Source organism: Cnephaeus nilssonii (assembly GCF_951640355.1).
Source record: "Cnephaeus nilssonii genome assembly, chromosome: 8".
NCBI classification, from domain to species: Eukaryota; Metazoa; Chordata; class Mammalia; order Chiroptera; family Vespertilionidae; genus Cnephaeus; species Cnephaeus nilssonii.
This window is the reverse complement of record NC_137079.1, coordinates 15,234,767-15,255,483: the sequence shown is the minus strand read 5'-3', so window position 1 is coordinate 15,255,483 and position 20,717 is coordinate 15,234,767. Positions and strand designations below refer to the sequence as shown.

Genomic DNA, 20,717 nt, shown 5'->3' with positions numbered 1-20,717 from the left:
GTGATGTGCTTCACGTTTGGGAGCACACTTTTAATCTGTATTATAAAAACCTATTGTTTTACACAGGAAACATAAGACAATATTGAGGAAGATCCACAGATTTTTTAAAAAAAAACACATAATCCCACCAATTCAACTCTAATTTTTCAGATTCTATGTTTTTCATCAGACCTTATCCATTTTCCACAATACTGTTAAATAGTTATAATGATAGAACAGAGCACAGAAAATATTACAATTATTTCTAATATAATTTTCCTATTGCTTTAGAATTATAATTTTGATGGTATAGCATCGGCTTTAAATAAGTACATCTTTTCCCTTGACTACTAAAAAGCTACTTAGGATTAAAAAACAAATATTGATAATTGTTAACAACCAATTTCCAAAGACCATTCTCCAGCACAGTAAACAACATCTCATTCTTTCCCTCAAGAAAAAAGTTGTGGTTGCTGTCATTCATTCCACAAACACTAGTAGGGATACAAGAAGCATACATCTTATTCTAGTATGATAAAATGCTATATTAGAAAACCATATATATATTTTTTTACATTTTGAGCAACACAATTTGTTTTTCAGTAATTCAACAATAATATTTGTGCAAAGATTGATGAGATCAACACAGTTTTAATGAAATGTCTACATAAAGATGAATTTTCATTCTAAAATAGATAGGAAGGAAAAATAAACCATATTTCCACTTACCAGCCATTTCCTTCTCTGAAATACCTGGGAGAGCCTGAAAAAGAAAACAAAAGTTATAAAATTGTGGTATTATTAGAAAGAAACATCAAATGATATTATTACAAAATTTTTAAAAATCAGAAAGCTATGTGAGCCAGCAATCCCACTGCTGGGTATATATTCAAAGGAAATAAAAAGAGGAAATCAAAGAGACATCTGCACTCCTCTGTTCATTGCAGTATTATCCACAATCGCCAAGATATGGATGTGATATATAGTGGAGTATTATCTAGGCATGAGAAAGATACTATTCCGGCCATTTGCAATAACATAGACCTTGAGGGCATTATGCTAACTGAATCAAAGTACATAAGTGGTTACCAGGGACTGTGGTGGGTGTAGGGTGGGAGGTTGGAAGGGTGGTGAGATGTGGGAGAAATAAGGAGAGGTTGTTTAAAGGGTACAAACTATCAGCTGTAAGATGAATAAATTCTGAGGATGTAAGGTAGACCATGGTGACTATAGTTCACTAGAGGCCCGGTGCACAAAATTCGTGCACGAGGGGTGGGGGGTTGGTGGTGGTGGTGTGTGTCCCTCAGCCCAGCCTGCACCCTCTCCAATCTTGGATTCCTCTCACAATCCAGGACTGCTGGCTCCCAACTGCTCGCCTGCCTGCCTTCCTGATTGCCCCTAACTGCTTCTGCCTGCCAGCCTGATCACCCCCTAACCACTCCCCTGCCAGTCTGATTACCCCTAACTGCCCTCCCTTCCAGGCCTGGTACCCCCCAACTGCCCTTCCCTGCAGGCCCGGTTGCTCCCAACTTCCCTCCTCTGCTGGCCTGGTCATCCCTAACTGCCCTCCCCTGCTGGCCATCTTGTGGTGGCCATCTTGTGTCCACATGGGGGCAGGATCTTTGTCCACATGGAGGCAGCCATCCTGTGTGTTGGAGTGATGGTCAATCTGCATATTACTCTTTTATTAGATAGGATAGAGGCCTGGTGCATGGGTGGGGGCCAGCTGGTTTGCCCTGAAGGGTGTCCTGGATCAGGGTGGGGGTTCCCTTGGGGTGTGGGGTGGCCTGGGAGAGGGGCCTGTGGTGGTTTTCAGGCTGGCCACGCCCCCCGGTGACCCAAGTGGAGGCCCTGGTATCTGGGATTTATTTATCTTCTACAATTGAAACTTTGTAGCCTGGAGCAGAGCCAAGCCTTCTGCTCGCTCCGTGGCTGCAGCCATTTCTGTTGGGGTTTATGCACCTTCTATAATTGAAACTTTGTAGCCTGGAGTGGAGGCCTAGGCCGTCCAGGGCAGGTGGAAAGCTTTGGTTCCTCCATCGCCGGGGGAAACCCTAGCCTGCTCTCTCCAGCTCCGGGGCTGCCGCCATTTTTGTTGGGATTTATCTCCTATAATTGAAACTTTGTAGCCTTAAGCGGAGGCCTGGGCCGGCCAGGGTGTGGAGAGCTTGGCTTCCTCCATCGCTGGGGAAACCCAAGCCTCCCTCCTGTTCTCTCCATGGCCGTATCCATCTTGGTTGGGTTAATTTACATACTCACTCCTGATTGGCTGGTGGGCGTGGCTTGTGGGTATAGCGGAGTGATGGCTAATTTGCATATTACTCTTTTATTAGATAGGATTTAATTTTTTTAATTTTTAATTTTTATTGATTTCAGAGAGGGAGAGATAGAAACTTCAATGATGAGATAGAATCATTGATCGACTGACTCCTGCATACCCCACACTGGGGATTGAGCCTGCAACCTGGGCATGTGCCCTGGCTGGGAATTGAACCATGACCTCCTAGTTCATAGGTGGTTCCACCACTGAGCCGTATCAGCTGGGCTACAGAGCACAGCTTTTAAATTGACTTATTTTTTGTGAAAAGAAAATAAACAACAAAAACAAAACAGAACAAAACAAAACAGGAATGCTTTCATTGTCAAGCTTGTCAAGGTTGGTGATAGATAATTAAAGGATGTTTAATGAGAAAGTTCCTTAGTATACAAATAGCTAACTAATACTTACTACTGCATTCTTAATATGTGCAAGGCAAAGTTTTGAGCTTTTACTCCATAACCTCACTCAATCCTTAGAACAATCCCGTGAAGTCCTGGAGGGCAAAGCATCTTGTGTGAGGTCACAGTCAGTCCTGGGAGGTAGGACCCAACCACTGGCACTCTGAGGTCACTAACACTAATTTCAAAACGCTAAAGAGCAGAAAGATTTGAAGGGATTCCCATGATAAGAAACTGCCTTAGATCACAAAATATCTGTGCAGGCATAACTGTGACAGACAGTTAGGAAGTCTAAGTAAGCTCTCTCTTCTTACAGCTAAGGCATTTAAGGCAAATTGAGTGTCTTGCTCCACATTACAACTTCACCGGTGACAGGCCTTCCTTATTTTTATTCTATTTGATTACAAAGTATGCAACCGAGCACGAATAAGTAAATATGTAATAAAATGTTGATGAGCTGCACTATGAAGCAAAAATATTTTAGCCTCCATACAGCCAGTGCTAATACTTCATGGAGCCAATGCCAATTATTTTAAATCGCACCACGTTCTTCATCATTCTTTAAGCTACCAACGCTCACGTCCTTTAAGTAACTGCAATGGCCATATCATGAGATAGAGCAAGGAACATCAAAGTTTAATGTAACCCAGAATTTGATAACTTCTCTTTTAAGTAAAATCACATAGTAATATGAGCTGGATGTCCATCAGCTGAATTATCTTTGAATTTGAGGTAGAATTGTCTCTTTAGAATATGGTCTACAAAATAATTGATTGAATTTGTGAGGTTTCCCAGGGATGAAAGGAATTAAATATATTAAAAAAAATACTGACACTTGGTTTTCAATTAGTTAAAGCTATTTGTAGATTCATATTAGATGCCTCACATTATTATATGTACAACAACCTTTAATGAAGAAGTTTTCTGCTTTGTGGAATTCATATCCAATTGAAGAAGATGTGTGAAAAGATAAAAAATAGATCCATGCAGTGGATGCTAAATGACAATAATTAACATCACCACGGACGTGCTGTTAAAAGGAGTAGGAATATAGTAGATAATTAGGACTATCCAGGTGAAAATGAATTGGTTTTCTTGGGCCTCAAACCTTTAGGAAGGAGGCGTTGGTCAAGGTTTTTTTTTTTTTTTTTTTTCCCTTTGACATCTGAGAAGAGAAATGGCTAGGTTTGGGGTCCATGTCCTGAGGCTCTTTACTGTTATGTCTGTTGCTCAGAAAGAAACATTCCATGCAGGCTGGCTAGCGAGTCTGGTACAGAGCAAGTGTTCATCAAACATTTGTGGAATTAAAATACCAAATGCATATTTGTATGTGCAGTTTAAGTAACATGTATGCCTGCTGCTTATGAGAAAGCTCCCATAAAAGGCATATTTTGGAATTCATTAGGGGCTTTTGTTAATAGCTGCCACATGTTTCATTTGAACTGTATCCCCAGGAAGTGATTTAACATTTCTGGCAATAAAGCAATTAAACAGGATTTTCCTGCTGGCCATATGGGTTCGCTATAACTTCATATTTTCTTCTCTCATTTCTCAATGGAACAAAGGGAAATCTACTAATAACTTCCAAATGAGAGAAAACAATAATTCATAGTCTTTGGTTATTCTTCTTCATGATAGTCAAATGATAGAAGAACAACCTTTGGTAGGGGCATACTGACCCTCCAATGGTTCTCCGCATGTAAAGATTTTCATTTAAGTTAATCTGCTAAGGTGTTTTACAACTGAATTTTTAGAAAGCCATTCAAGAAAGAGCTCTCTTAGTAAGAGGAGAGGAAACAATTTGCTCTCTCTTAATGAGGTCTTTAAAAGCTGTGTGTGGGAGCTCAGGCTCTGTGTGAGTCTGTTTGTGTTTTTGGATGTAAAAAATGGCTGGGGAAATGCTGATTTTGACATGCCTGGCGGAAATGTTGGAGACACATGTTGATTCTTTTGATCTGTGCTCGGATGGCTTTCTGCACTTACAGGGGACCACAGCCGAACACCTTTTAGGACTGTACACTAACTGCAGAGAAGCTGCTGACAAACAGTAACTAAGGAATAGATGTTGTATCTGGATCTTTTTAAATCTAATGACAATGGAAACATTCTAATTGATCCAATTTCTTCTTGATGATTTTAGGTGAAAATTGAGAATGATTTTCTCCTTTAATATGTTATTTTTGTTAATATGCTATGTTCCATATATATATATATATTTTTTTTCTATCAGTTTTTTTGGAATCAGGCTCACAGAATACTACCATTAAAAGGACCTTTGAAAGCTAACCCCTTCCAACAATGGGCAGCTATAATAGACTGAAAGTTTCCATGAAGGGATTCATTTTCATCCCGCATTAAAATAAAAAGTCCTATCATTAATTTTGTGCTTTCTCTCTTTACAGTCAATGCTTATTTTGCATGTTTTAAAAAATGTTAGTGATTTCACACAGAAGTTTATGGAATATTCTGTTCTTTTCTATAGAGATTTCCTCCATTTGCTTTTTTAAAAATTGCAGGAACCAGTGGCAGAGTAATATATTCCTTCCCTTGAAAAACATTCACTTTTGTTCCCACAAAATATCTTACAGAGAAATTTAGAAAGGGGTCATTATGTCCTCAGAAATTTCAGGAAAACCTCCCTCAGCGATGGACTAGCCTCTGTCTCAGATGAGGGCACAAGAGCCCATTGTGGGTACAATGGGCCGCAGGAAGGGTTTGGGGCTTCACATTTTTTGGGGGAAGACATGAAAGACAACAGAAAAAAAGGTGCATTGGAAAATGGGTTTGTTCCCATCTCTTTATTTAAAGACTCTTTTGAAATCACTCCAGTCTGCGATATTATTAGCCAGTCAATGATTTCTGTTTGCTTTCATTTGAACAAAGAAGTTTATTGAAAAGCTGTGTCTGACTGACAATCTGATGTCACCCTTTTGGTTTACAAAATACTTCTCTAGCTTTGAGAGTCATCGTCCCTTCATAGAAAATATAGGCTCTTCTTGGTAGGCAGAATTTAATATTATTTAGTCCTGTTTCCCAAACTATAGCACTTTGAATACTACCTTTACAATTTGTACTAGATACATGAATTACCTATAAACTATTTAATAATTTTTAAAATATTAAATTTAAACACATTTCAAAGGGGAGTTGGGGGACTGGGTGAAAAAGGTGAAGGGATTGAGAAGTACAGATTGGTAGTTACAGAATAGTCATGGGGATGTATAAAACAGCATAGGGAATATAGTCGATAATATTGTAATAGCTATATATGGTGGTAGGTGGGTACTTGAAAATATTAGGGGGAACACTTTGTAAAGGATATGACTGTCTAACCACTATGCCGTATACCTGAAACTAATATAAAAATAATATTAAATGTAAACTGCAATGAAAAAAAAATCACTAAGAAAATATAAAACATAAAAAACATACATTTCTTTTTTTACTTGACTTACTTTAAGTAATAAAAATAAAACACATAAATTTATGGGTTTAAACATCCTATATAATAAAGAGGTAATATGCAAATTGACCCTCACACCCTCATACAAGATGGCTGCCTCCATGTGGTCAAAGATGGCCACCCCCATGTGGTCAAAGATGGCTGCCCCCATGTGGTCAAAGATGGCCACCACAAGATGGCCGGCAGGGGAGGGTAGCTGTGGGCGATCAGGCCAGCAGGGGAGGGCAGTTAGGGGTGACCAGGCCAGCAGGGGAGGGTAGCTGGGGTGACTGGGCCTGAAGGGGAGGGAGGGCAATTGGGGGGGAGCAGGTTGGAAGAGGAGGGCAGTTGGGGGTTATTGGGGCAGCAGGGGAGGGCAGTTGGGGTGATCGGGCCAGCAGGGGAGGGCAGTTGGAGGCAATTGGGCCGGCAGGGGAGCAGTTAGGTGTCAATCAGGCTGGCAGGGGAGTGATTAGGGGGTGATCAGGCTAGCAGGCAGGAGAGCGGTTGGGAGCCAGCAGTCCCGGATTGTGAGAGGGATGTCCCAGATTGGAGAGGGTGCAGGCTGGGCTGAGGGACAACCCCCTCCCCCCCAGCACACAGATCTCATGCACCGGGCCTCTAGTTTAGTTATATTATTCATAGTACACGTTAACATAACTACATGTAAGGAAAAATGACATTTAAGACAGGTGACTTATTCAGTGAGCAACTGCCTCAGAATGACTGCTTATTTTTCCTGCTGGACGATGTTAACCAGCAATTCATCGGCCCTTCAGTGCTAACCTTTATGTTGTCTCATTCTGCCTAGTATCCCTCCTAATGGATTTTCCCTCATTTTGTCCAGGTACTTATTTTTCTGGCCGGAGTCAGTTTTCTGCTGGTGTGCAGCCCTCATTCTCGCTCTATCTGAAGGACATTGCAAAGGCAACGGTCCCGCTCCAGTTTATCACTCCTGCACTGTTTGCTTTAAAATGCTTGAACGATGCTGCTCCCTCCTCCTGGAATGCTCAGCTGCCAGCTACGTGCTGTGCTCTCAGATCCTCAGCCTCTTGGGCCCAGTTCTAGTTAATTAGTTAACGGACACATATTGAGTAACCACTACATGTGCAGTCTTTTACCAAGAGCTCTGGTGGCACTAAAAGAAACAGAAGATCTGCTGTAAAAATAAGAAATCTAGTTGTGAATTCAAGACTGAAGGCTAAAACAGAAAAGGATGGGTATGAACAAGTACTAGGCTCCCTGCTGCCACTCATTAGCTCTGTGCCTTTTGGCAGGTTTCTAGAACTCTCTGAGCTCAGTTTCCTCATCTGTAAAAAAAAAAAAAAAAAAGAAAGAAAGAAATAATACCTACATCTCAAGGCTATTTGGGGATTAATTGAAATACTGCACAAAAAGGGGATTAACACAGTACTTGTCCCAGAACTCCTTAAGTGTAAGTTATTCCTATGGTTGGATCTGTCGTTGTGACATAAAAACGTGACTACTTAGCCTGGCCAGTGTGGCTCAGTGGTTGAATGTCAATCTATGAACCAGAAGGTCACTGCTCAATCCCCAGTCAGGGCACATGACCGGGTTGCAGGCTCGATCCCCAGTGTGGTATATGCAGGAGACAGCTGATCAAGGTTCTTTCTCATCATCCATGTTTCTCTCTCTCCCTCTCCCTTCCTCTATGAAATCAATAAAAATATATTTTTTAAAAAGTGACTACATATTTATTCTGAAATAATGCAAAAAAGAATAGGTTGTTTGTCTCTGCCTCCTCCTCCACCTTCTGTCAGATTAATTTGTTTTTTTTTTCATGTTCATTCCTCCTTTATTTATTTTGAACTATTTGTAATTATTTACTGTTATTTTGGAAAAAAATTCTTATTTTTTTGTCAACTATTTTCCTTCAGTCTGATAAAGCCCAGTTTGGAGGCCACCATTCTCAGCCCTCACCCTTAACGTGAAGCCTGTCACCAGGCGGGTCTATTCTTTGCCCTCTTAGGTATAGGCAAAGGATACTGTCCATCCTGGGTCCTTACAAAGAAGTCCTGTGCTCCCAGGTGTGTGCATCCTGGAGCATCAGGGCCTGAGGGCGTATATGGAAGTGACCCTTGTACCAGAAGATGCACAACATTTATCTTCTGTACTTGTGGAACCTTGGGTTACCTCTGAATGGTAGAGGATAACTGGGGACATCACTCACATTTAACCAGACACCTAATGAGATTTATACTATATCATCCTATATAATAAAAGGCTAATATGCAAATTGAACAAATGGCGTAATGACCGGTTGCTATGATGTGCACTGACCACCGGGGGAAGACACTCAATGCAGGAGCTGCCCCCTGGTGGTCAGTGCACTCCCACAGGGGGAGCGCTGCTCAGCCAGAAGCCCAGAAGCTGGGCTCACGGCTGGTGAGTGCAGTGGCAGTGACGGGAACCTCTCCCGCCTCCCCAGGAGCACTAAGGGGAGTGAGCCTAAGCCATCAGTCGGACATCCCCCAAGGGCTCCTGGAATGCGAGAGGGTGCAGACCCAGCTGAAAGACCCCCCCAAGTGCATGAATTTTTGTGCACCCGGTCTCTAGTTTTTCTATAATTTCATACATGATTCAGAAATTACAGTATTTACTTTATATTTTTATTCATTATTTTAAAATTTTATTATTATACTAGAGGCCAGATGGATGAAATTCATGCAAGAGTAGGCCTTCCTTCCCCTGGCTGCTGGCACTGGCTTCCCTCTGGCACCCGGGTCCTGGGCTTCCCTTGCAGCCCCTGTTTCATCCAGAAGGACATCCGGTCTAATTGGCACATTGTGCTTTTATTATTATAGATTACTATATTTTTAAAATCTCCACCCAAGGACATGCTCATTATTTTAGAGAGAGGGGAAAGGAGAGAGAGAGAGAGGGAGAAAGAGAGAGAGAGACACCTCCCCCCCCAATGTGAGACTGAAACATCGATTGGTTACCTTCCCGAACATACCTTGACCTGAATCGAAAACTGTAGCCTTTCAGTGTATGGGATGATGCTCCAACCAACCCAGGGCTATTATTATTATTTTTTATTATTTGTTACTATGTTTATACTGTTACCCATGTTTATGGACTATAATAGTGCATTGTCCGAATGTACCAGTTTATTTATCTATTCGCCTACTGAAGGACATCTTAGTTGTTGCCAGGTTTTGACAATTAATTATGAATAAAGCTTCTACAAACATCCATGTGCAGGTTTTTGTGACTTACATTTTCAGCTCCTTTGGGTAAATACCAAGAGTGAAATGGCAAATTGTATGGTAAGAATATGCTTAGGTTTGTAATGCTCATTTTTCGATGACATAAAATTATAAATAGCTGTATCACTGTCGGTCAGGGTGGGTTTGTCTTTCCGGCTCCCATGGTCTTGTCTAGTAGGGTGTGAGATTCATGTGCTGAGAACAGTTCTCACTTTAATGTAACGACTAGTGATAAACAGACTCTTTCCCCAACCCTTTCCAGATGTAATCTAAAAAACACCTCCCTTTTAAGAACAGCAGGCAGGTTGCTCCCTGGTTTAACAAAGTACACTCAGACTCAAGTGCTTAGAGACAGCTAGCTCCTGATTTCCAGTGGTGACAAAAGTGTCTGGCACCGCTGCCCTACCGGTCACTTGGTGTACCTGCCAGTTTTGCTCTGGTGCTTGCTGGAGCCAGCAGGATACTCAGAGCCTGCAGGGCAAGAGGGAAAGGTGGGTTCGGTGTATGTGAAATATGCATGTGAAATGTGGGCAAAGAGAATATTGCTGGGGAGACGACCAGACCTCAGTTCTTGTTTTCTGGAGGGAAAGATTTCAATCAAGAGACCAAGTTTAGCAAAGTAAGTAAGAATTCATTGGGGGAGGATCAATAGAATATTCATCAGCTTTATGCTGCTGTGCCAAAATGAGATTTTGTTCTGTTAATTTGTCTGTCCTAGGGTATAGTTGGCCAATGGAATTGAATGGATTTCTGTTATCTGTCTCCCTAACGAGGGTGAGGTGATTTTAAACTATTTTCCCTCTGGTTGGAGAGAAGTTCAAACCATTTACTCTTACGTGTCCTTGGTTTAGGGAAGATAGAATTTACCAGGTGGTTGCAAACTCCTGTTTAACTATTTTTAGTCTTAGTTTCCCTATTCTGCTTGTCCTGGAATTTTCCTAGCTTCTTACTATGCTATGACAAGTGGAGGAGCAGTTCTGCTAGAGAGCGTATAGAGTACCAAGGTGTTTCATTATTTATCATCATACTAGATGCCCAGTGCATGATTGAATCATGCACGTGTAGGGTCCCCTACACGCTTTTGCTTTTGATCGTGGGAGAGCTGGGTGCCTGTCCGCTGGTGCACCAGGCCTTTTGAAGGCTTCTGAAAGGCCTGGTGCTGGAGCAGACAGGCACCCAGCTCCCCCGCTTTTGATGGTCCGCGGCGGGACATGAGCTCGCTGCCCCAGAGGCCCCTTCTGTTCCGCAGCACAGCCATGGCGCAGACGCTGAGCTCGCGCCACCACTGGCGACGCGAGCTCAGCGTCCCGCTGGCCCAATCGGCTACCTGGGCCACCCCGAGTCCCGCCCCCTGCACCTCCCTCTGGCCCAATCGTGGGCATAGCGGAGTGATGGTAATTTACATATTACCATTTTATTAGGTAGGATAATGTAAAAACCTATGATGGTGAGAAACAAACAAATATACAAACAAAGGGGACATCTGTAATACTTTCAACAATAAAGATAAATTAAAAACAAACAAACAAACTATAATGGCCTGGATGGCGTGGCTCAGTGGTTGAGCGTCCATCTATGAACCAGAAAGTCACGGTTCAATTCCTGGTCAGAGCACAGGCCTGGGTTGTGGGCTTGATCCCCAGTGGAGGGCGTGCAGGAGACAGCCAATCAATGATTCTCTCTCATCACTCTCTCTCTCTCTCCCTTCTTCTCTGAAATCAATAAAAATATATTAAAAACAACAACAACAAAACTATAATGGTTATGTAATTATTGAGTAGCATTTTTTTGGTTTGTGTTTTTGCAGCAATCACAATTAATTTTAGCAACTCCTTTAACTCTCAAAAGTGTCCCACTTTGTATGAACTTCATCTACACCATCCCATGCCCCTGGCATCCAAGTAGGTTGGGCCTAGGGGGAGCGCCAGGAGGGGATCTAAGGGAGTGATATTGTGATTTATAACAAGAAAAATATAGTTAGTCTGCTTCCTGGCACAGAGCTCCTAGAACTCTTGGAATTTCCTAAGTGATGACAGTGATAAAGGTGTCTTTTGTTATGTTCATGATGTGACTTCTGGAAAGCACCTAAGGATGGGGGCTGGTTGCCAGTGGAGCCAAGCATGTGATTAGAGGGTTAGAACTTTCGGTCCCAACCCTCCTCTCACCTCTACCTCCACCTCTGGGGAGGAGAGAGAGGCTGGAGGTTGAGTTGGTTGCCATTGGCCAATGATTTAATCAATCACACCTTGCAATGAAGCCTTCATAAAAACTCAGAAGGAAGGGGTTTGGAGAGCTTATTGACGGTAAACAAATGAAAATTTGCTAAGTTTGGCTACTTGGAGAAGGCATGGAAGCTCCATTTCCTTTCCTCAAACCATGCCCTAAGCATCCCTTCCATCCGCTTGTTCCTGAATCATACCCTTTTATAATAAATTAGTAATCTAAAAAAAATTAGTAATCTAGTATGTAAACTGTTTATCTGAATTCAGTGAGCTAATGAATCAAACCCAAGGAGGAGGGTCCTTGATATCTCTAATTTATAGCTGGTCAGACAGAAGCACAGGTGACACCTAAACTTTTGATTGGCATCTGAAGTGGGGGGTGGAGGGCAGTCTTGTAGGACTGACCCCTTAACATGTGGGATCTGATGTTTTCAGCAGGTAGATAGTGTCAGAGTTGGGTTAAATTATAGGACACAAAACGAGAATTGTTTGGTGGTGTGGGGGAAGCCCTTCCTCACATTGGAAGTTGGGGGAGGGAATGTTTATTTCAAGGAGGAAGGAACATGGTTAACTGAAATTGACATATACCTTTAGAACTTAGATCAAATTTTGACTTTATCATCAACTAAATGCTTTAAAAATATATTTTCAACAAATGTTCATTAAAGGCTGAGTAGAATATAAGAGATGGTCAGAGAAGGCAATAATTTATAGTTCTAGGAGAAAAGACAGGGATGAAATTGATACTGTTGTAATTAGCTAGTTATTAATAACTAGAGGCCTGGTGCACGAAATTTGTGCATGGGGGGGGGGGAGGGGGCATGTGTGTCCCTCAGCCCAGCCTGCACCCTCTCCAATCTGGGATCCCTCTCACAATCTAGGACTGCTGGCTCCCAACCGTTCACCTGCCTGCCTGCCTGATTGTCCCTAAGTGCTTCTGCTTGTCAGCCTGATCACCCCCTAACCACTCCTCTGCCAGCCTGATCGACACCTAACTGCTCCCCTGCCAGCCAGATTGTCCCTAACTGCCCACCCCTGCAGGCCTGATCACCCCCAACTGCCCTCCCCTGCAGGCCTGGTTTCCCCCAACTGCCCTCCTCTGCCGGCCTGGTCACCCCTAACTGCCCTCCCCTGCTGGCCTGATCGCCCACAACTGCTCTCCCCTGCAGGCCATCTTATGGTGGCCATCTTGTGTCCACATGGGGGCAGCTATCTTTGAACACATGGGGGTGGCCATCTTATGTGTTGTAGTGATGGTCAATTTGCATATTACTCTTTTATTAGTTAGGATAAAAAATGAGCAAAGGGAAGACCAGGCATTATAAGCATGGCCATCAGGGCAGCTTCACCAGGAAGCTGCAATTTCACATTCCTCAGGGAACCACCCGTTCCTTCCCTGCAGGTCACTGGGGGAAGGGGTCCAACAAAGAGGAGATGGATGCATGCACAGTAAAGTCCGGGTGAGAAGGGAAGATGTCTGTTAGTCAAACCTGGGAACAGAGGTCATTGGCCACAGGAGATGGGGTCACTGCAGTCCACAAAACTTGGGACTACATAATCCCCCAGTTAAAGGAGGTCACTCTCTTGTGGCTGGTGGCTCTCTTGGTGCTCTTGGCTCTTGTGGCTGTCTTGCATTTTCCTGTGTTACCTCCATACCCATATGGCTGACCCCACAGGCAATGGACTGATGGACTACAACTGGGAACACAAACAAAGCTATCCTGATGCTGGATTGGAATGTGCCCGGAGTGAAAACTCTGGGCAACAGCTTTAATCCCAGCTCTGCCGAAAGCAGAATGGGACTTCTTCCTTGGTGGGACGAAAGGAAATGGGATCTTGGAAACTCAGGGATTTAACTCCAAGCAAATAAATTCCATTCATTCTCCCATGCCAGTCTCAGGAAACTTTTTTTTCTCTTGCTATTACAAGAAGCCCACTTCTCCTGGCAATAGGTGGGGACAAGGAGCACTCTCCACAAATAACAAAATGACTTTGTTCAGTACTCGTGACCAGTATCACTACAGAACTAATGCTCACATCTATGGGGGCTGTGTATATTGTGTGTGTGGGGAAATACAGGAGTGAGGGGGTTGAATTAAAGATACTAGGAGGGGCCAAACAGGGGGAGAGAATATAGAAGGAAGGGAAGGAGTCTGCATCAGGACTTTAGAAGACTGGAAAGAGGGTTGAGAAAGGAAAGTCAAAGAGATAAGCTGTGGTCCAGAGAGAATTTAGTTTCCTCTAGGGGTAACTCTAACTTTTGTTTTGGGTACAACTTCATCCAATGGTCTATTTTCTGTAACTAACAAAATAAAATATTTGGTAGCACAATTTAAAATACAAAATACAAAAGCAATATTGCTATTTCCCCCTTTTCAGGATTACAATATAGCAGGATTTCCCCCCAAAACTGAAATCATCCCAATTACGTAAAATGAAAAATGTAGTACTAGGAAAGAATTACATATTTTTTAAACATTCAGGCTTATTAATCTATATGTTAAATAGGGAAATAGTCAATAAAGGAACTAGAGATTATAAAGTTTTTCCGAAGTGAGAGAACTGAGCATCAGTGCATTTTAGTGACAAAGAGTGTTTCCTCTGTGATGAGGCCCTTTTCTCATTCCAACTAGCCACTGCCCCCATTTTTTAAAATAGGAAGTTACTATCACATGAGCCCTAAATCTGAAGGATAATTCAGCTAGTTCTCAGCAAAACTGGAAGATTTTCTGAAATATCTATTATCTATCTATTTTTTTTAATAAGAAAGAAACACTTTTAAAATTGGCGGTTATTTGCAGGCTCTCCTAATAAACAAACTCACATGGCCAGATGAAAGAAGTGACCTATTTTTAATTGTCTTTTATAGGAATTTAGTAAATGTGTTACATTCTCTGTAAGCCTATTTTTAATTCCCCAACTCTTTTCTTTAGTATTTGGGTCAAAAATTTTATTTACAAATGGTACCTTTCCACTTATTCTTCACTCTGGGAACATTGAATACTAAAAATTAAAGATTTATTGAAGTAGACCTTAGAAGATATTTTTATTCAATTGCATTATTTACATTGGGCTTTGAACTCTAAAAATACACACAACAATAGTAAATTTTCTTTATAATAAACAAAATTTCAAATAGAAAATCAAAATTGCTTTCATTAAATGCTTAATTAGTTAATCAAAACATTTAAGATATTATCTATGGGCTATTTTAACTGGTAGCCACTGCTGTTGAATACCTGTGATCAATTTTGCTTTGAAAGATAACCATAGGTCAATTGATAAAATAAACAAATAATTGTTATAGTTATATGTTTGGAAGCTCTTTGTTCTACTTAAAGTGCAAGTACTTTAGTATATTTATCTACTTGTACCCCTTATAAGACATACTTTGTTGGACACAAAATGTTAACTTGAATTTAGATTTTTACATTGATTTCATATGGATCTGACATTCTAACATATCATAAACCCCAAAGGATTAAAACTTGGTTTCTAGAGACCTCAGATCTAGTCCTGGAACCTTACCAAGGTAAAACACTTTAGGTTACAGTTTTCTTAGTTATAAAGTTTAGCTTATCTTTAAAGCTCCAAATTTTAAGTAATTCTTCATTTGTGCTGAAATGTCTGTCAGAAAATATCTTAGCCAAACTGAAACCATATGAGGTGTAGGAAGTGATATTTCTTTACTGCATAGACTTCATATGATTTCTCTATGGTATGACCCATAGAACTTAGTGTGATGGTTTTAATATATGGCCACAAATTCTTTGACACAACTCTCTTTAAAAGATGGAGCCTCATTCCCCTCCCTTATAGAGAATGGCAGAAGTGATGGGTGTGTGACTTCTGACAGGACGTGTTAAAAGGCATCACAGCACAGCTTGCACTGGTATAAACTAGTTCCTATGTCATGAGGACACTCAAGTCCCCCTACATAGTTGACACTACAACAGCCTGTGAACGAGCCACATTGGAAACAGATCCTCCAGCCCTAGTCCTGCCTTCAGAAATCTTGACAGATGCCAAGCTAGAACCACTCAACTAAGCTGCTCCTGAGTTTTTGACCCATAAAGATTTTAAATGTTCATAGTTACTTTAAGTTGTTAAATTTGGGGTAATTTGTTATGCAGCAACAAATAACTAATACATTTACCTATATATTTAAATGAGGAACTTATGCTATCTTTTGTATACATCTGCAAAACTATATCTAAATTTAAATTCATCTTATTTCCTAGGTTTTTTAGAGCACCTTTAAAAGACTACTTGATGTTCAAAGACATTAATTTACCCTTAATATAAAGAATACAAATTCCCCCCTGTTACAATTAAATAGCATTATTTTATGTTATTTTTTTGTGGCACTCCTAATGGAAGCTGGTCTCTAGTCTTCATTGTTCTCTTTCATCATTCTTTGCAGTTAAGCATTCTGCTTGGATAGATGGTCATTATTTATTAATTTATATTTATTGATCTCCTCTCTACATTTTAAGTAAAAATAGGAATTATATAGGAATTACATATAACATAAAAAATTTTATTTCTACCCTTAAGGAACTTAGACTTTTCAACAAAATGTGATGTGAGCATATAATATTTTGTTTGTTGTTGTTAATCCTCACCTGAGGATATTTTCCATTGATTTTTAGAGAGAGTGGAAGGGAGGGGGAGAGAGAGAAATATCGATGTGAGAGAGAAACATTGATTGGTTGCCTTTTACATGCACCCCAACCAGGGCCAGGGATTAAGCCTCCAACTGAGGTATGTGCCCTTGTCCAGAATCAAACCTAGGACCCTTCAGTCTATGGACCAATGCTCTATCCACTGAGCCAAACCAGCTAGGGCAAGGCATATGGTCTTTATACCATATAGCCGTATATACAGAGATAAGGTAATGTATATGAATACTTTATTGTTATTGAATATTTATATTCAGTCTTTTATTTAATCCTTATAGTAATCCTATAAAGCATAAAATAATTCCTTCACTATTTAGTGGTATTATTCCTTTTGAAAATAAATATTTTTTTTCTGATTATAAACATATTTTAGAGACTTAAAATACAGAAAGTTACTCTAGTGTTGTATTAGGGCAGACCAATCCAGCAAGCAGGCTTATGAATTACTAGAGGCCCAGTGCACAAAATTCATGCATGGTGGGGGGGGGGTCCCTCAGTTCAGCCTGCACCCTCTTGCAATCCAGGATCCCTCTTGCAATCTGGGACTGCTGGCTCCTAACCATTCTGCCTGCCCGCCTGATTGCCCCTAACCACTCTGCCTGCCTGCCTGATCACCCCAAACCACTTTGCCTGCCTGCCTGATTGCTCCTAACCACTCACATGCCTGCCTGATTGCCCCTAACCACCTCTGCCTCACCCCCACTGCAGCGGCTTTGTCCAGAAGGATGTCCGGAATGACAACCAGAAGGTTGTTTGGCTGTCAGGTCTAATTAGCATATTACGCCTTTATTATTATAGATGTGAGACAGCTATTGTATCTCAATGCATCCAGTTTTGTGGCTTCATGAGAGGTGCCACTAAGCAGAGTAGGAACAAGTTTGTTACTGGAGAACAGTGAATGCAAAGTCTGACAAATCAGAATGGATTTTTTTTCTGTCTTACATTAGAGAGAAATCTAGCCGTGTTTTTAAAATTTTGCCTGGCCAATGTGGCTCAGTGGTTGAGCAGTGACCCATGAACCAAGAGGTTGCTGGTTTGATTCCTGGTCAGGGCATGTGTGTGGGTTGTGGGCTCAATCCCCAGTACGGGGTATTCAGGAGGCAGCCGATTGATGATGTTTCTCTCTCATCAATGTTTCTATCTCTATATACCTCTCCTTTACTCTCTCTGTAAAAATCAATAGAAACATATTGAAAAAATAATAAAATTTTTGTTCTTTTACTCTCTCAAATGTGCTAACAAGGGGACTCTCTAGAGGTACCATAGAAAGCAAACTAAATAATTTTAGTAGCTCATATTATTGGGAAACATGTAGTACATGTTTCTAGGGCAATTCCTTAAAAGTGGCTTTAAAACGAGCTCCAATTTTAACAATATAATACAGTTTTCTGTGTTAATCTGAGTAAGCCCTTACATTCCAAACCAAATTCAAACCACGTACTTTTACTTATTAAATGAAAAATTGAATATATGTATTTTTCAGATTAGAACCATATTACACATCAAACTATTGTAAAGCCTTTACTGAACTTAAAAATTTACAATTTAAACCAACCAAAATGCGCCCGGCTGGTGTGGCCAGTGGTTGAGAGTCGATCCATGAACCAGGAGGTCACAGTTCGATTCCAGGTCAGGGCACATGCCTGGATTGTGGGCTCGATCCCCAGTGGGCAGTGTTTGGGAGACAGCCAATCAATGATTTCTCTCTCATCTTTGATGTTTCTATCTCTCCCTCTACCTTTCTCTCTCTGACATAAATTAAAACACACACACACACATACACACAGACATATACACGCATATGTTAAACCAACCAAAATGCAATCACAATGGTCTTTTCTTTGATAAATCTCAAAGACGTTATGTTTGCGTGTCTTATATGCTCCACACATATGCCATGTATATAAGGCAACCATTAGGGTACCAAATAGTCTTTTGTCAGTATTTTGGTGATGCTGTATAAAGATTATTTACCATAAGATATTTCAAGTGATTGATTTAAGCATTAAATGCTAAGTGTTTGAGTTTCTTGAAATTACGTAGGCATATGAATGAACTATGTAGAAAACAGACCCAACGAAGGCACTCACTGGACGTGAGGATCATAACAGAATATTTTTGTTAGGATCCTGTAACTTATGGCAATCATGTTATAAAACAACTGGGAAAAAACCAACAAGGAAAGAGAAATCTCAGAAGCTGAGCAGTCAGCCCTGGGTTTTTGCTTTTATAGCTTGTTTAGAGCCCTGGAAGCCCTGAGAGGAAGTAGGAGGGAGGCTAATGAGCTTTTGGCTCTCAGACCAGAGCCAGTCCCTCGAGGAGACTGTTGGATTCCTTCTCGTACGGCAAGAAGGGATAATGTGATACATAGAAAAAATTTTTTCTTGCTTCCAATAGTCCTACTAAATTGCACAATAGTTCTAAAACACTTCTCAAATGCTTAAACATGTTCTGGGGCAGTAATTTTGTACACACACAGAAAAACATCAGGAGGCCATAAATGTTGCTCTGCTACATGAAAGGAGGCTGACGAGTGGGTGGTTTCTGAGGCCTGATGGGAAGGTAGGGACATAAATGAAGCAGGCTGTCAGTGAATGATTCTTAGTACATAACGGTCTTTCATGTGAAGAAAAACAGCTGCTGTAACTCGTTGGAAAACACCATAGAGATTTAAGAATTCATAGAAAAAGAACTTCGGCACTCTCACAGATGAAGGTCACGACTAAATATTCTCTGGGAAAAAGATATTGTCTTCTTGCATCACATTTTAAAACATGCAGTGGTTTATATTTATCCCAAATTAAAGCAAACAAAGTGGCTCTGTCAACCACTCATTCAATATATATTAAAAACTTGGTATTGCAAGGCAATGAGGAAAACATGAAAAATTATGAAGTGCAATGCCTAGTTTCAGTGAACTTGAGATTTGAGAGAAAAAGACATACACATGCAAGTTTTACTAATGATTCAAGACACCGAGAGGTAATGTTGGACAGTAAGAGGGTCCAGCTTTTTGCTTAAGAAGGCTTGCTTGCACTTAGACCATAGTTCTGTGAGTATCAGCTGACCACTACTTAAGTCGAGACATGGTATAGTAGAACATCCAAAGGCTCACAAAAAAGTACAGATAATTATGTCTTGTCACTCACAATTCAAAATCTACCTACGGTTTTCCCTACCTCACCAGGAGCCAACTTATCAAGTTGGACAAGCAACACTAGCCTCCTCCAATATCTTTCCTTCACTAAATCCACCAAAAGACCCTGACAAATTAGTTGTGTCTAAGTAATGAAAAAACAGTAAAAGTAGGACTTGTAAGAATTCCTTTTCCAGTTTCGCTAGATCAGTGGTTCTCAAAGTATAGTGTGCATCAGAATCAGCTGTGGGGACCTACTCCCGGAGTTTTCGGATTCAGTACATCAGTAGGTCTAGGATGGGGCTAGAGAATTTATATTTTCTTGAAGTTCCCAGGTGATGTCACTGCTATTGCTCTGGGCACCATACTTAGAGAATTGCTGAACTAGGTGAACACATTGGTTTTATTTTATTTTATTTTATTTATTTATTACTTTTATTTTTTAAGTACATTTTAAAAATTGATTTCAGAGAGGAAGGCAGAGGGAGAGAGAGACAGAAACATCAATGAAGAGAGAGAATCATGGATCAGCTGCCTCCTGCATGCCCTCTACTGGAGATCAAGCCTGCAATCTGGGCATGTGCCCTTGACAGCAATCAAACCTGGGACCCTTCAGTTCGCAGGCTGACACTCTATCCATTGAGCCAAACCAGCTAGGGCACACACTGGTTTGATTTTAGTTCTGAAAACAGAACCTGTGGCTGGAGTTCAATGAGTGATGGAAAAGGATGGTATGAAATGATGCTATAGAATTAGGTGGCAACCAGGTTATTCAATGCCTTGTAGTTTATGTTAAACACTGAGAATCTACCCATAGTTTTTAAGTAGGTGTGTGATGTGATTTGATTTGCAGTTTTCAAAGATGTCCCTGCCAGTCCTGAGTAGAACATATTGGGAAGACTCAGCATTAACAGGTATGACAGGGCAGTTCGGGAAATAAAAATGCAGTGCTAGTGATGAAGATGGAGAGAAGTGTCAGGCCTAACTTACATTTTTAGAGGCAGAATCATCAGCAGAGACTTGGTGATGGACTGATGGTGGGAATGTGGGAGAGGCAGCTGACAAAGAAGATGCTTAGCTCCTATCATATGAAGCTGAGTTGATGGAGTACTGGAGGCACTGGAGGTAGAGAGGACTGTACGGGGAATGGACTGGGTGGTCGAAGAGCTCAACTCAGTGTCAGATAAGTTCAAGTAGAGACAACTCGGAGACTTAACCCATTGGTTACAGGAGTGCAGAGGTCAGAAGAGAGGTCGGGGCTGAAATGTAAATTGGGTGGGGCCTAAAGCTGGAGAGATGAGGCCTTGT

At 41.1% G+C, this 20,717-nt stretch overlaps 1 protein-coding gene across 3 annotated transcripts in view; it reads right to left on the bottom strand.

The window, feature by feature from the left end:
* DLC1 (DLC1 Rho GTPase activating protein) overlaps nucleotides 1-20,717 on the bottom strand; it is a 371,866-nt gene that overhangs the window by 196,527 nt on the left and 154,622 nt on the right. For all 3 annotated transcript variants that reach the window (XM_079778921.1, XM_079778922.1, XM_079778917.1), the window contains exon 5: nucleotides 709-742. In XM_079778921.1, coding sequence (XP_079635047.1) covers nucleotides 709-742 — 34 coding nt within the window. The remainder of the gene's footprint in view (nucleotides 1-708; nucleotides 743-20,717) is intronic.